Source organism: Pyrgilauda ruficollis, unplaced genomic scaffold (genome assembly GCF_017590135.1).
Source record: "Pyrgilauda ruficollis isolate IOZ18807 unplaced genomic scaffold, ASM1759013v1 scaffold24, whole genome shotgun sequence".
NCBI lineage: Eukaryota > Metazoa > Chordata > Aves > Passeriformes > Passeridae > Pyrgilauda > Pyrgilauda ruficollis.
This window is the reverse complement of record NW_024523648.1, coordinates 10,168,532-10,185,101: the sequence shown is the minus strand read 5'-3', so window position 1 is coordinate 10,185,101 and position 16,570 is coordinate 10,168,532. Positions and strand designations below refer to the sequence as shown.

Below are 16,570 nucleotides of genomic sequence, written 5' to 3'. Positions count from 1 at the left end.
ATGCTCTCTAGGCCTGAGCAGTTTACTGTCCAGGAACAGGGATTGAGGAGCTGCTGTTACCTTTGGCTTGCAAGTAAATACATGCTTTTGGTTTCTGTGGCTCTCATTCCAGCATCTTTTCAGCAGGATTAGTGTGTGTGCATGAGACGGGTAACAGCAGCTGAAGTTTAGTGTCTGCAGACCAAGAGGTTGATGACAGTTTTATATCTCCTAGGATTAAAAGCAGTGGGCTAAAATACATGTCTTTCATATTTCACATGAGTGGGATGGGATACCTAGAGAGAATAACTTTGGGATAAGAGGACTTCTATGTTGCCCTGTTTATCATATGCTTGTAATGTTCTCCACAGGAGAACATTACAAGCTTGCTTTTGAGATACTGCTTGCTTTTGAGATACTGCTACTTCTGTTGATTTGAAATAAACATTAAGAGGAAAAATAATGCAAAGACATTTTTTGTGCTTGCTGCAGTTGAAGCAGCGTGTCTGTCCAGAGGTCTGTTAAATGGCCGCTTTGGGGTGAATGTCTACAGTGAAAACTTTCAGTAGTTATTTCTGATCAACTTTACTCCTTTGGCTGTACTTCCCTTTATTCCTTGTATTTTCCTATTACTGTGATCTTTCCTAGATGTTATTCTGTCATGTTGGTCTTGGGTAACTTGCCACTTACTTGACATAACTTGCTCGTCTCCTGGCTGTTTTACAATCATTTTCAGAAGTATTTGGACCTTTTTTTCCCCCTCATTCTATAGAAGATGCTTATAGATGTGACAAAAGCAAGCATATATAAAAAAATTAATTGTTTTAGCCCTTGTATGGAGAACCCTTATTCTTTTCCAGCTAATGGTAAGCATAAGACAGGTGGCCTCTGTGATGACAGCTTGCAAACAAGTTGTTCACAGTTTTCTGCTTATGGGTCTCTATTACTGGTGCAGAGGGCACTGCTGGAGCTGATGGGTTTCCTGGAAGTTTTAGTAGAGGGATGTGGGCAAGATGTCACTCTTCATAGTGGTCTCAGTTTGGAGATGTGAAGCCAAGTCTGCATAAACAGAGATTAGCGTGAGACACTTTCTTTGTAAGAAGTGTAATAACTTCTAAATATCACTAAAGCCTTTAATTCAGAAAATAAACCCTCCTCTTTCCTTCTCTGGCCCTCCTCCTCTTCCCTTCCTCCACCATTCCCCACCTCATGTAAGGACGTAATGATTAACTTGGGTGTACATAAGGTCACTGCAGAGCCTGTAAGAGAAGAATAAGGAGTGATCAAACAAGCTTCCATAAATCACTGCCTTAAACGTCCATTTCCATAAAGTTGACAAATAGGGCACTCTCAGGGGTTAAAGAGGTTCAACCTGGTTGTAGGTTCAGTCTTCCCTTGCAAAGTACTGCACCAAAGTATTACTTCTGAATTTATATTTGCAAGTACTTTGGGCTCAGTGAACAATTTCTTATGATTTGGAAGTTTGAAAAATCAATCACTGACTGGAGATTGCTACACAGCACTGACCATGTGGCAGCTTGACTTGCAGAAGTCTGATCTGAGGACTTGAAGAGGTTATTTGATCTCCTATGATCTCCTAAGGTACCTTGGAAATAAGGCTCTGTGATACATGAGATACAGTATGCATCCAGGAGACAGGCTGCTAAGACAATCTGAAGTTGGTCAAAACAAACAAACAAGTGCATATAGATAAGACTTCTGATATTTCCAGATTGGATGTAACATTTTTTTATTACTGGGCAAACATCTGCTTCTAAGTTTTTGCACTTTCCAGTTTCAAACAGTCCTTATACCCATTACATGACATTTTAAAAAACAACACAAATGTTAGGAATAAATGTCCTGGCTTCTTCCAAATCAGTATTTCAGGGACCAGAAAAAGCATTGAATATTTTATGATGCTCATGAAATATAACCTAATTCTTTCTACCCCATTCTTCAAGTGTAATGTTAGTCACAGAGCTATACAAAACACTCAGTTTCACATGAAACCTTGTGTTTACTGCTTCTCATTACTTATGTTCTTGGTACTGATTTGCAAAAAAATCTGAGCACTAAGAGGATGCTTGATGTGCTTCTTTAAACTTAATGCTATTTGAAATGTAAGTGGAGCAGTTAAGTAGAAGAAAAATAAGAAAATATGTAGGTGACTCTAGAAATAGAAATTGGGGAGGGGAGTATATTGTGTTAAAAAACAGGTGTAAAAATTATCACAACCATTGTTTTTAGGACAGCATCTGTATTTGCATCTGTATGTTTCTAGCCTGTTTATTGCAGGGGGACAATAGGTTATTTTTGGTGTTTCAAGTAATATTACAGGTTCAGCATCAGGGCCTTATTGTGGAAGATTGCATGCAATCTTCCACATACATGCATGCACACACGTAGGGTGCTCCCAAACTGCTGAATTGTGTCAGGCATTGCAAATGCAAACCATTTATGGGATTTCATCTCTTCTTGCATCTGTTTTGCAAGTACAGAACTCAAAGCTTTAAGGGGAGATTGTCCATTTAATAATCTCTTGGAAGAGAGGCTGTTAAATGGTTATATACGACTTTCACAAATGTTATCCGATCCATTCAGCTTTGTTTAAAATCCAATTTAGAAAATCCTTCCCCTTGGTCACTATACAGCAGTAAAGTGGCTGGTGTGAAGTTTGGCATAACTGAAATAGAGAATAGTTGTTTTTATGATGCAGGAGAAATATGATGCTTACAAGGTGGATCAGCCACTAGGGTAGCACATTTTCTCCATGAATGGCTTGAGGGTTTTAGGAGGTATCTGCCAGTTTGTGCTTCTTGTAAGGGTTTCTGTTATTTACCAGTTCATGTTCTTTCAGCTATTGACTTTGTGTTGACTGACACAAGCATGGGAATTATTGTTTTTTTTTTTTTTTAAACTTGATTAGTTTGGTATGAAAGCCATCCCTAATAAAAATGTTAACCTACAGAGAAAATGATATTTTGCTTAAAAAACCTCCAAGTGTAGCATTGTTCTTAAAATAAGAAAAACCAAACAAAAAACTCACACAAAATCATACAGATCAAACACTACTGCCCAACTGTATAGTGGCACAGAAAAATCTCAGTGTGAGGAAAAACTTGATTATTCATAAGAATTCAGTGATGCCATGTAGACAAAGAATAGTTGAATGCATGAAAATAATAAACTGAAGAAGCACTGCTTTGAAGTGTCAGTAGGTGAAAGATAATATAGGTGGAAATACAGGTGACTGTTCTGCTGACCTTACCTCTCTGTGAAGCAGAAACACTTCCTCTTTCAGACACCTTTGCATTTTTGACACCTTGAAGTTTCATCTTGTGATGGTGCTGGTGTAAGAGGTGTGTTACTGTGAATGCATTAACATCACAATTGGAATTCCAAGACTCTATAAGGGAAAAGGCTCATTAAGTTGTCCACGAGTGTTCCTATGTCTGCTCTTGTGAAAATTGTTTGAATTTGTTTGTGAATTACTTTATAGTAATAATAAAGTTAGGTAAACTGGAAAAGTAGAATGGTAGGAAGCTACCTTTTTGTAAGTTTAACTTCAATGTCTGCTGCTTTGAAAACTGGATTAAGGATATGTGAGAGTTGGAGTGAAACCTGCCAAAGGACATACCCTTTTTTAAGGATTTAAGTGTTTTTTGCAAATTTTTTTTGCAAGCAGTGCAACCCTATATCCTATACCACACTGTGTTTCTCACTGTTCTCTCCTTTTTAGCATTCACTGTCTTTTGTCCAATGCCCTGTCAGTTATTAAAAGAGCCTTATATTCCTTAAATCTATGGTGCCAAGTGCAGTCCTGCACTGGTTCCCCCCTGTATGGCACCAATAATTCCCCAGAGCTATGCCTAAACCTGTGCCTTGTATGGTGTCATTTGCTCCAGGTGGTACACTAGTGTGCCAGGGGTGGGGAATGTTGGTCCAGTCTGCTATTTGCAGTGTTTTTCTGGTGCCCTGGCATGCCTCCCAGAACGTGCTCAGACATAGAGCACATGGTGAGACCCCCTCATCACCTCCCTTTTGCTATGGACCTGGCAGGTTTTCTGGCAAGGGGCAGCTGACAGTGCAGGGATGTTGGATCAGGAGACCCCACCGTGGTGCCTTCCAGCTTTACCTGTTCTGTCATTCAGAGGTGAGAAAGAAGGGGACCAGGGGTGTTGGAGAGAGGAGTGAGACTGGACAATTGGAAGAATAAGACTAAAGAGGTGGTCTTCAGCCATACATCATGAGTTACAGACTGAGTCCAAATTCCATAATTTCCACAGCTTCTAGAGTTTTTGCCTCTGGAGATTGAAACAATTTCCTATTCCTGCTATGGATTAAGCTGCAAATATGTATTTCACTTGAACAATAAAACAAAATTAAATTGTTTCCCTTAAACAAAAAAAGAATCTGGCTCTTGTAATCTTGTGAATGACTACATAGCTAGCATTGGAACTATTTTATGTTCAGTGCTATTATACTTCTGTGAGCAAAATGGTAGTGTTTTAAAGACTTGTTTTGAGCAAAAATTCTCCTGTAAGATGTGTGTGTTAGAATAGTGGTATTAAAAAGAAACCACACAACAAATTCAGCATAGTTGTGTGAGCTGGAAAATTCTGGGAAATGTATTTCCTCTGCGGTTGCATTGATTTAGTGAAAACAGCTGTATCTGTTAGTAGCAGCAGTGAGATTTCTTTTGGGCTTCTCTTTGGAGGAAATACACGTCTCTGAGTGGGGTCTGCAACCAGTCTGGTGAGGAGTGTGCGGGGGGTCTCGCAAAGCACGAGTCAGGTCTCGGATAGAGGAGCTCTCCTGGTCGTAGTTGTGCCATTTTCTGCTGTCTGTCCCCCACCCCCTGCATCTTTCTGCCCTTGTGTTTTGCAGTAACTCCACAGCAGAGATGGCAGACTGGGTTGTGTCCCCCTGTGTGTTTTTCCAATTTGCAGCCCATTATACTGGCTGGAGCTGCTGCTGCTGCTGAGCTTTTAGAGTCCTGTTGCATAGTTGAGGCACAGGCATCCTCCTGGCTCGCCTTTTGCTTGCAAGATGTTGATGTTACGTGGCTGGGACAAGTCTCTCTGGTGGTGTGGGGTAGCGTCACCTCAGTTTTTTTTGTAAAAGTGAGTTGGCAGTGACCACCTGTACATCTTCCTGTGCTGTCTGGGATCCAGTGAATCTTTTGAGGTCGTGTTGTCCTTCTGCATGAGGCCTCCTCACTCAGAGAGTGAGTCAGGGTGCTGGACCAGCCTGAAGCTGACCTGGCCATTGTTCTCCCATCGCTGTTCCTGTTGTCGCCTAGCTGCAGAAGGGGACAAATGGGGCTGTGGTGTGCCCGTGGGTGCTTTGTGTCTGCAGCAGTCATCCTGTGTGCCCTGTACAGGAGGGAACACATGGTGGAGGGGAGCGATTCCCTATAAAGTCAAGCACTGTGTGGAGGGAAGGACAAAGGCCTTGCTTGCGGGTTTCTCCCAACTGCAGCTTTCAATGGCCGGATACCACTGTGCTTTCATTCTTGCCAAAACTCTACTGTGCTTAGGCAAAGCTTTATTTGCATCAATGAAGCAAAACAATTTTTCGGTGAACAGATCTACTGGAACTATAGAAGTTGCAAACTCCTGTTTGAGTACAATTTAAAATGCCTTGACCAGCATGTCTTAAAATGTACTTAGTGTGGAAAAAAAGCCTTAGTGGGATGAGCAAAATGAATACCAGAATCATCTGGTTTTCTCCACTTTTTGCTTTTGATTTTACCACTTGCTTTTTTTTTTTCTGCTGGAGAAAGACTTAGTTTTTTTTGAATTGTTGGGAAACAGCTTGTGGGTATCCAAGTGGAGTGTGGTTTTCAAACCCAGGGTGGAACAGATTCCCCACATTGAAACTTCGGTGAAACTTTCACTGTCAGAGTTTTGGCACAGTACATGAGGATGATGTGTTGTGTCACTAACAGTCCATAGGACATATTAATATATTCTGATGTATGTGGAAGTTCTACGCTTAAAGCATGAGTGAAATCGATGAAGCTGCTGTATGCTGGTGCAATAAGTTAACTCTCTTCTAGTGATGCCCTGTTTAAGCAACATCTTTTGTTTAGTCACCATAGTTTTTTTTGAAATGTTGGGAAACAGCTTGTTGGTATCCAAGTGGAGTGTGGTTTTCAAACCCAGGGTGGAACAGATTCCCCACATTGAAACTTCGGTGAAACTTTCACTGTCAGAGTTTTGGCACAGTACATGAGGATGATGTGTTGTGTCACTAACAGTCCATAGGACATATTAATATATTCTGATGTATGTGGAAGTTCTACGCTTAAAGCATGAGTGAAATCGATGAAGCTGCTGTATGCTGGTGCAATAAGTTAACTCTCTTCTAGTGATGCCCTGTTTAAGCAACATCTTTTGTTTAGTCACCATATCAGTTGCAAACCATTTAAGAAGAGAATTCTTCAGGGTGTAGAAAGAAGCTGGCAGTATTTTAAGTCCTGTTGCATCTCTCTCAGTACAGGTATTTGGTTGTCTTTCTTGCTTCACATAATGTATGCAACTGTAAAGTCACACTGAGTGATTGTCCTTCTACTGTGATTAAAGCTCTGTATTTGCTGACACTGTCAGTCATAGCTTCACCAGCAAAATTATTTTATTAGATTGTGACAAACACAAGGTTTGTTTCACTGGCATGATGGCTATCAAAAGTTTGCATGAATTAGTTCAAGAACAATCTTTTTTTGTTTAAAACCCCCTTATTTTTTATTAAAATGTGCATTTTTCCCCCTGTCATTGCAGTAATATACTAGAATATGCTGTGCCAATCTCTGTGGGTTTAAAATGAGTTTTTTGGTGGGGTGTAAGTTGACTGCTAGATGTAATGGTAAAGAATTAGGGTGAGAAAGAATAACAAGATCTGGGTCATGCTGTCTGAGGTGCTTGTGTGTGTCAATTGGGAGCCATTCTAAACCCATGTAACTACCACTGTTTTAAATGCAACCAGCAGACATCTATTAGTATATTAGGGAAAAAAGATGTTTTCTTGTTTCAGTTTGGAGTTTATAGTAGTTCTTAAGTGATACTGGAGCAACAGATAAAATGGCCTCATTACAGCTACAGCATGCTGCCATTGTATTTGGTTCATACTGCCTTGCTTGTGCTGCACCCAGCAGATGAATACAAGTTGCACCTTGCCACAAGCAGGATATTGTTTTTACTGTGAGGTGGGGGAGGATGTTGTCAGAAGTGTCCCTGAAGACATTCTGTGGCATTAACTAGGAAGCTATTTGGGCTTGTCTGCCTAAAGCAGGTGTGTTCTCTATTTTAATGATGTGTTTGCATGCATTTGCTGAGTGTTGGCTTTTATTGCATGTTCTGTTGAAACTAAGTGTGCCAGGTCTGTCTGCACAGAACATATGGATATGCTCTGTTTCCATCTCATTCATGTACTGTGCCAAAAAAATCTGTTAAAACATGGAAAGATTGATTGTGCAAAACACAGCTGGTCAGTGAGTGATGCAGTTGTAAGAATACAAAGTGCAACTTGTTTTCTTAAAAAAGAGAAAACCAAAGAGTGAGTGTTGCTCTGTGTGAAGCTACTGCATCATATGGACCTTAATCCCTGATGTATACAGAGCATGCACCAAGGTCAGCAGGAAAAAATAGTTTGCATCTGTTCTCTTCTTTTTTCATCCTTCTCTGGTCAGGAGTCCTTTTTCTGGCGGTGTCTGGGATTAGCAAAGAGTTACAGCTGAAATGCTGGGAGCAAGATACCATGCTGCTGGTTGTTTGAGTATGAGCCCTTGTTTGTGGTCCCTGTTCTCTCTTGGAAACCCATTTTTTTTCCTAGGATGAGTATTTAGAGTAGCACTATGGAGTCTGACTGCCTGGGGCTGAGTGGTAACTCCTCAACAAGGGGGTGTCTCATTTCTTCCCTCTCTCTCCCAGGTGAGTGAAAATTTCACCCCTGGAAGCCAAATGATATTTAATGGCTGAATATTCACAGATGAGTCAGTCTCTTAGGGAAGTGGGTGATACCAGTGAGTGTGATGGCACCAAAGCCCCGTGGGGTTGTGGCCTAGGGCCCCACAGTTTTGCACAGATATCCAGTCCAGTTCTGCTAGTGAAAAGCATGACTGCATGCGTATTCTGATACCTGCCTTTTTTGGTTAAACCTATATGATGTTATGCTGTATTCCAGTTATGTTTTCCCTCTTCCTTTTTTTTTTTAGATACATGGCATGCTATCACAACTCACTTTTCCGTAACATTGTATTTCAATTTTGCCTTTAATTTGAAGTCTCAAAGCTATGTCATAATAAGAACCCCCAATGGAAAATGTTAGAAATAAGTTTCTCTTTCTCCACCCCAATTTTTTTTCATTAATTATCTGAAAAGGAGCTATTAAAAAGAAAAGTCAACTCTACTTTGAATTTTAGTTGAAATTTTGGAATTAAATACCATTAACTTCTCAACTATTACAGAGTTGCCTTTATCACTGCTTATAGTACACTACCATTTCTTCATGTCAAATCTCTTTTTGGAGTGCTTGGTGCATGTTCGCTCATTGTCAATCAAAGCTACAATTTATAAATTAATTCACTCTAGCAATTTTCCATGTGTTGTTAATATCTCAATCTGGATTACTAAACCCATGAGAGCAGCTGTGTGATTTACTGTGATGCATTTCCTAGTATTGCTAAGGTCAATTTTTGGCTGTATTTTTTTAAGCCAGTCTGAAAAACCTTTGGTTCTATCTTTGGCTTAAATTGATACCACAATTCAGTATTAGTGTATAGCTTTTTCTTCTTCCCCTCTACCTCCCCAACTCCAATTACTCTATATAGAGTTTTGCTTTTTTGGGAAAATCTCGTGTCAATCTTACAGAAAATGTTAAAGCCAAGAGTAGCTTTTACAAGTGAAGAGACAGGTTTCTGAAGTCTTTGAATAGGAGCTCACCCTTGCCGTGAGAAGGGTGAGGCACTGGAACAAGATGCCCAGAGAAGTTGTGGGCGTCCCATCCCTGGAAAGGTTCAGTGCCAGGTTGGATGGGACTTTGAGCCATCTGGTCTAGTGGAAGATGTCCCTGCCCATACTGGGGTAGGGGGTGGAGGGAGTGGTGTGGAAATAGATGATCTTTAAGATCCCTTCCAACCTAAACAATTCTATGTTTCTACAAGTAATTAAAAGAGAAGCTGCCATCTGTGTTTTGGTGCTGTGTATGGCACACCTGTGATAGTCCTGTGTTCTGTGCTGCCTAGCTAAGTGTCCTGTCCAGAATGTTTGCCAAAAAGGAGTAAATTAAGCAATGTAAGAGGAAAGATGACACACTGTATTTTCTTTTATTTCCTGTTCCTCAAGCCTTAAACTATCTCTGTCAGGGTCAGACTCGGCTTCTGCGGCACTTTCTTTCATGAACCTCTTCACCTTTCCCGGAGTCTGTGTATGGGTGTTGAACATTCATTGCATACTGCTGTGTGAAGAGTCACTCCTTTATGACTTGGTTGGTCCTGTTACATGCTTGCTTCACTCTCTGATTCCTGTGTTGGGAGAGGTGATGAGCAATCTGTGTGCTTTCTGGCCACTTCTGGCTTTACAGGCCTTTATCATGTCCTTCTCCCCAAAGTATTTTCTTCTGTAAAACTTATTTCATGTCTGCTTAGTTTCCTGAAAATATTTTTTGAGGAAAATTTGAGTTAATTTTTCTGGCTTTTGTAGAGAGAAGTCTTGCCTTATAAAACTCCTGGAGTATTGGAAGGGTTCAGCAAGCTGTTTTGACTCTTCCTGAGCATACTTTGACTGTGAAGTGCTAAAACTTAGAGTTGTCCTCAGATTTACTGTATGGACTAATAGGCACTGCCAGAATGGTTGCAGTCAGTGGCTTTGTAGGGAGTACTGATAAAAAGTGTAGCGTAACACAAGGGCTGTCAGTCTGAGATTGTATTTATACTGAGCAATTAAAGGTTAAACATAGTCTCTGTTTCCCTTCTGGTCAGGATAGCTTACAACCCAAATTTACCCACGAGTTCTTTTATTACAAGGCAATGCTTTCAGTTTTGTGCTAAAAAAAAAAAAAAAAGAAAAAAAAAGGGATTTATGGATGGATTTGAATGGAATGAATGGATTTATTTCGAGGTAACGTGAATGCATGAGTGTGGAGCCTGTTTTTTCCAGGCTAAATATATTAGTTGAAAATACTGAAAATAGAAACAAGTTGCAAAAGCCTTTCTGTGCAACTGTCAGTCAGGGGGGATTATGGAGGGGACAGTAAAGCACTCATTATTGAGGCTGAAGCTTCACCATTTCCCTCTGTCCTGCTGTGACCTTAATGAGAGAGCTGTCCTTTGCATCCTGGCTGGCAGGCAGAGCCCAGCAATTTGTCTGGTACCATCCCTGTGTGATGGGGGAGATTGACAAGAAACTTCTGTACCGTTCTGGCTGCTCTTGGCAATGCCTGTGCTCAGCAAAGCTGTACCCAGTGCCTGGTGAGGCAGCGCCTTGTGCCTGCTTCATCAGGATGCAGGTGCTCAGACAAAACCATAGAAGAATAGCTTACAATTGACTGCATGAGGAGAGCTTACTTAATAAACAATCTGGTTAGGCAGGAGACTTTTTTCCATGATGCTAATAAGAAGCTCTTGCTCTTTGATTTTGTGTTGTTTTGGTTTTTAAGTGACTGATACTTCAGATGGTGGCAGTGTTATGATTAATTTTAAAATTACATGAGAGTAAAAAGTGGAATGACGAAGTTTTTTCACATTTGTATTAGACAATAATACAAAGATCTCTTGAAGGCATTTTCTTGGAAAGCTAAGACCTTTGAGGTCTTTTCTGGCCCCTCAAAGTGGCTCACACTAGTTGATAACTAAACTTTTGCTTTGGAAACTTTTGGAAAGATTAACATGACAACATTGATGGTAGCTAACAATCAGGCATGTGGATCCTAGGAAGTCAGTTCTTACCTAGGATCAAATTATTAGTGAAATAAGTTTCTACTGACTGCTCTAGATTTAATTTTTTATCCTCCTTAAAAGAACCTTGAATTCCTCTGTTAAAGTTATCCCTGGTTCTGTTTGTGATACTGCAGGAGGAGAATGGCATCTGTGGTGTTACTGTGTAAAACCTTCCACCGTGTTCTATATTAAAGAAAACCATGTCTTTGTTTTCTTCTCCTTGAACTTTTCTTATTTCTTTTCACCCTCTATCTGTCCCACTGAGCTGCTTCAGCTTTCAGCTGCCTTGCAGACTCTTTTTCCTTATTTTCATATGCCTTCTCAGGTGCTGGTTCATCTGCTTAATTTTCTCTTTCTAGTGTTCATTTGCTGCCTTGATTCCCTCCTGCTTTATCTTTGATTAATTTCTTCCAGTCCTGGAAATAGAGGAAATGATCTGTGATAGAGGAAGCCATCACAGTAACTGTTATAAAATGATGTGGAATGTAAATGACAGTGTAATGGCACATACCATGAGATATGCCAAAAATTCTCATGCAACTGATTATCTTTCAAGGCTAGGGAGGGATGAAATTGATGTGTGCAGGGAATCTTTAGATACTAAACGTGTCAACTATATAGACCCTGAAGAGGAGACCAGAATATGAGTGACTTTTTTAGGTGGGAAGGTCAGTTTTAAGGTGATGAGGCAAAGATGACTTTGGCAGTCCTGTCCTAATAGGCTATCCAGGGAGCCCCTTAATGGGATGAGGGTTGTAGTGGAACCTTGGTGCTGCGCTGAGATGCCGGGTGCTGCCTGCTTGTTAGAGTCGCCCAACAGAGGAGAGAACATGATCATAACAACGCTTTGTTTGTCCTTCCTTGAGGCAGTGAGCAATGATCCCCATATTCCTGCTAGGTGAAGGAAAAGGTTTTGTACTTGTGAGTTCTTCCTCTGTTCAAGTGGCTTGTGCTCCTCCCGCTTCCTGGTGTCAACTTTTGGCATTTTATGAGCTGTCCTGAGAATCTGTTCAATGTACGGAAGATAATGCCTGTCACATTCCAGCTTCCATTCTCCATGCCTTCCTCAGTCCCTGGCCCTATCTGTCCTCTCTTCCTTGCTCTCTGCCCACTCTGCCCTGCTGTGTCGAATGTATAGACTCTGTTGACTCTGGTATCACAAGAAAAGAGTGAGGGAAGAAAAAAGAGGTGGTAAATCATCTGTGCCTGTGATGGATTAGCTAATTGTTGCTTTATGGTAGGTAAATTGTTGGGTAGTGTCCAGCGCAGAAGTTGAGCAAAAAGCGTGGAACTGCTTAATGACTGCTCACAAAACACACCTCTCTAGTTTTTGGGGAGTGAGGTATGCCACTGCTCGATGGCTCACTATAGAAATGTTAATTCTCTCTGAAAAGAAAACCGATAGTTATGGCTTGGACCCAATCCTCACCCTTAACTCCCTCCAAGTTGTTTCTTTCTTCCCCTCAATTCTTATACAAAATAACTTAGTTAATTGTGGAAACAGACTGAGATTGGTATCAGTGCAAATCCTTGAGTGTAAGCCCTGTCCTAATGTTTTTGCATGAATGCAAGGTATTGAATGTCTTCAGGGGTGCTTTGCGTGGTGGTTATTTTAGACAGAAAAGTCTAGACAGTTCTTAGGATCTATTGCACATCTCTACACCTGCCAAAATTTGGGAGGGAGTTTTGTTCAAATTACACTGCTGTTCATCAGACAGGTTTTCACAACACGCATAGCACTAACTGAATTAGTCTGTTTCTCTCTTCCTCCCCCAAAAAATCTCTGCTACTAGTGTTTTAAAACTTGAGTAATATTCTGCAATTGCTATTTTTATTTATACCTTTCCTCATTCTCTAACAATTTCATGAATAGTAAGGACATTCTTTTGTGCATGGTTTTGTTGTATGTTCAATAATGTAGAAATTTCACACACGTGATGGAGAAAAATTACTTTTTAAACACATTTTGAGTTGAAATTTAATAGATTAGTTTTGAGAAAGGCTCTTCAGTGGATAAAAGAGATAAATATAGATACGTATTTTCAGTGTCAGTTTTAATTGTATTTTTTCAGAAATACAGAAAACTACTTTCTTGCTTAAACATGCAAATATTGCACTGTTGAAAATACCTGGCATGTAAGAAAGTATCTAAGTAATGTCGACTTGCTTTTTATTGTTTTTAATTCATCTAAGTTCTTCAGCAATATCCAGACATTGCAATTGACAGTACCAAGTCTCCATAGGGCTCTGAAGTTCATGGAGAAAATGCATGGAAAGAATATAGATGTGTGGAAGAAAGGAAAAATGAGCAGTTGATTTAGACTACTGGTGACATTTGAATGCTGATTTTAAAACTTTGCTTAAATATTATTAAAATTCATTGAATTGGGTAATGAGTCCTTCTTCCTCCCTTCTCCATTCCCTCTTGGGAGGGAATGGAGAAGGTTTGCACATGATATGTTTGATTCACATGTGATTAGACATTTAATTCATATCATGGAAAATTAAACTGTAGGCTATAAAATGTGGTTACAATCTCAATTAAAATGTTTAATATTTCCCCCTAGGTTTCTTAGTAAAAATAACAATAATGCTCCTAATGCTGGTAAGCTCATCTTAAACTATCTGCCAGTACATGAGTTCATGGGTCTGTCTTCACTTCCTGCTTTGCATAGTTTTGGTCATTTAATCTTAAATACGTGTCTAGCTGAGCAGTTGTGCCACTGTGTTGGCTATTTTGAGTAAAGGTTTGTGCAATTTTGTAATATCTTATTATATAAAATATAGTCCTACAGTGTGGTTGTAAAAGTACTGTTTTTAAGGGCTCTTGATTAAAAAAAATGTTTAAAGTAGCCCTTCAAGTTTTTAGTAGACCTTCAAGAATGGGCAAGTATGAGTTAAAAAAAAGCACAGGCAAACAAAGAGCCACAGTTGTATTTCTTGGTGAGGATATGTATGTTATAATTTCCATGTTTTAGAATAGAATGAAGTTCTAGAAAGGATAGTAGGCAAAAAGCAAACTGCATTAGAAAACCGTAAAAAATAAAACCTTGACTGCATGCTGAATGTTTTATTTTAGGTGTTTGTGTAGTTTGTAATGGAAACTATGGGCTTACAAGAGCAAGTGATGGGAAACAGTGGTCTGTGAGGCAGCAATAAAAATTGGGAATGCCAAATATGTGCACTGTGTGTCAGCCATGGTTGTGAATTTGTTTGAAAAAATAAATTGTTAAACAATGAAGGCCAGTTATTTTTTTTCATTATTATTATTTTTCCTGGGAAAAGAGTTTGTATAGCCTAAGGAGGGATTTGGTGCCTGTGGGAAAGAGAACAGCGGGCTCAATTTTCAAAATTTCTGCAGCTTTGCCAAGACATATGGGAAGAAACAAGAGTGCACCCTCAACAACTGTAGCCCTGGAAGACTCTCCTAGACCTGCATGCAGGTTTTTCCATTCATAATTATGCTTAAAAATCAAACTGTGTGCTCTGGTAGCTCTGCACAGGGAGGAGTCGAGCTTGTTCAGCCAGATGTTGATTTACTGTAATAATTAAGCTGCTCTAGTCATGTGAGGGGATGTCTGTCCTGGTGAACGTGGGAAGGCGAGTGGTGTGTGTTTGGTCAGGCCGTGCCTTTGGGAGCCCATCCTCTGCACATCTGCTGTGCGCAGGCACGGTGGGGAAGCAGCGCCTGCTCCTGCCGCTGCTTGGACGTGAATATGTTTCATGTGACTCCTCAAACCCCCTCTGTGATTTGAGTCAAGTGTTTTCTTGGTGGTAGAGTGTGCTGGGAGTGCTTGTTTTCCAGGCTGCTGCTGCAGCTCCACGAGTGGAACAGAGTGCTGGTCTTTTGGCTCTCATTTCTTTGTAGCTCAGGATGCTGTTCTTGTTTCTCATCTGCTGCGTTTGATATCCTGTCCATCTCAATGGTTTCCTTTTGAACCGGAGCTGTGCATAAACATCCTTTACTCAAGTAAAGGTTCAACCTTTTTTTAAAAAGGAATGGTAAAACAATGTAGCTGTAGTGGACGATACAAAGAAGATGTCAAATGTGTTATCTGAATTTTTGCTCATGTCAACTGTTTTCAATGAGTGTGGTGTATTCCTGCAAAACAGACCTAACTGGGTCGGTGCCTTTTGCTCTAGCCAAAATACTGTAGGGGAACAGAGTTACAAGAGCACTGAAACATTTAAAAAATAGCACATCCATGCAAATTCTCCCCCAGATTGTTGCTGTTCACAGGCTCTTAAAAAACGGAGGAAATAAGGAAAATACACAAGGAAACAGGATTAACACATGAAGCTTAGAGTAAAATAAGATGAAAACCAGAAACACTTTCTGTAATCACTTGGGAAAACCTACTGTAGAGAACAGGATCATAGAATCACTGTTTAAAGAGAGGATTTGGGGGATATTGCTGGGACAAAGTAGTCTAAACTGTTTTAAAAGTACTTCTAGATAGAAAAATGAATTGGATTTCTTACTGGTGTGTGTTGTTGATCCTCAGAAAGGGGAAGCAATGGCTGCTTTCAGGAAGCTGCAGGCTCTTATCAATCAAGGTAATAATGAGACTTGAGCCTTTTGATTGCTTTGCCTGTATGTTTTATTTTTTTTGTCATTTTCCTTCTCATCATTTTATGTGTTTGTTTCTTTGCTTGTTTAACAGGCTTGGGGCAAGATCTTTGTTCTTGCCTTGCCCTGGATTTTTTTTTTTTTTTTTTGACAGTTTTTTTTTTTTTTTTTTGTTGTTGCTATGGATGCCCCTCAGGGTTTGGGTTACCCTGATGTGTATGTCCCTTGGTCACCTTGCCTATGCAGACAACAAGGGCACATTTTTTCTGGCTGAGCTTGATCCACAAAGAGCAGGCAGGTGACTTAGGTGACCCAAAGATCCCCATAATTTATGGGCTCTATTTCTATGCTCTCGTGGCACAACCTCAGTCACACTGCGAGTTTCCTTCATAATTTTGCTTTGTATATTATATGAACTTAAAATTTCTGCCTTTTGCAAGGTCTATTATTTTGGGGGTTTATTTGTTTGTTTCTAATGTCCCCTTGTCTCTCTTTTGTGTTTTGGTAGGCCTGGATGATTGCCTGCAGCAGTATGTCCATAAATTTGAACGAGAGAAGATAAATGGTGAACAGCTGTTACAGATTTCTCACCAGGACCTTGAAGACTTGGGTATCTCACGGATTGGACACCAGGAACTGGTTCTAGAGGCTGTGGATCTCCTGTGTGCACTGGTTAGTCACGTTGTGAAGAGATGAGCAAAGAACTTCTTAAAGGGCTTTTTTGGGTGAATAACCAAAAAACCAGAATACCTTTGTATCTTGCTTTCTGTTACACATCATGATAAAAGAAAAAAGTAAGAATTTGTTTAATTCTTGCAAGTTTTGTAATAATAGTTCTCTAACTTTTTCCTGATAAGAGGCAGCTTCGGTTCATTTGCTTGCACTTCCAAAGGGAGAAGTTGTCTGTGATCTTGTGGCTCCTGTTAGTGAACAGTTTGTCTTCGAAGACAGAAGGCACACTGTTGAAATGACAGGTGCTGGAAGTTCCTCACATCAGTTGAAATGGGTTTATGGTAATTCTGTAGCAAACCTAGGAAGTGAAGAAAAATTAATTCTTGAGATGAGGGATGTTTAGCCACCTC

General features: G+C 40.1%; 1 protein-coding gene across 1 annotated transcript in view; it reads left to right on the top strand.

Moving 5' to 3' along the window:
- Positions 1 to 16,570, top strand: part of CNKSR3 (CNKSR family member 3) — a 57,568-nt gene that overhangs the window by 12,360 nt on the left and 28,638 nt on the right. Inside the window, exon 2 of the mRNA XM_041469843.1 lies at positions 15,997 to 16,160. Coding sequence (XP_041325777.1) covers positions 15,997 to 16,160 — 164 coding nt within the window. The remainder of the gene's footprint in view (positions 1 to 15,996; positions 16,161 to 16,570) is intronic.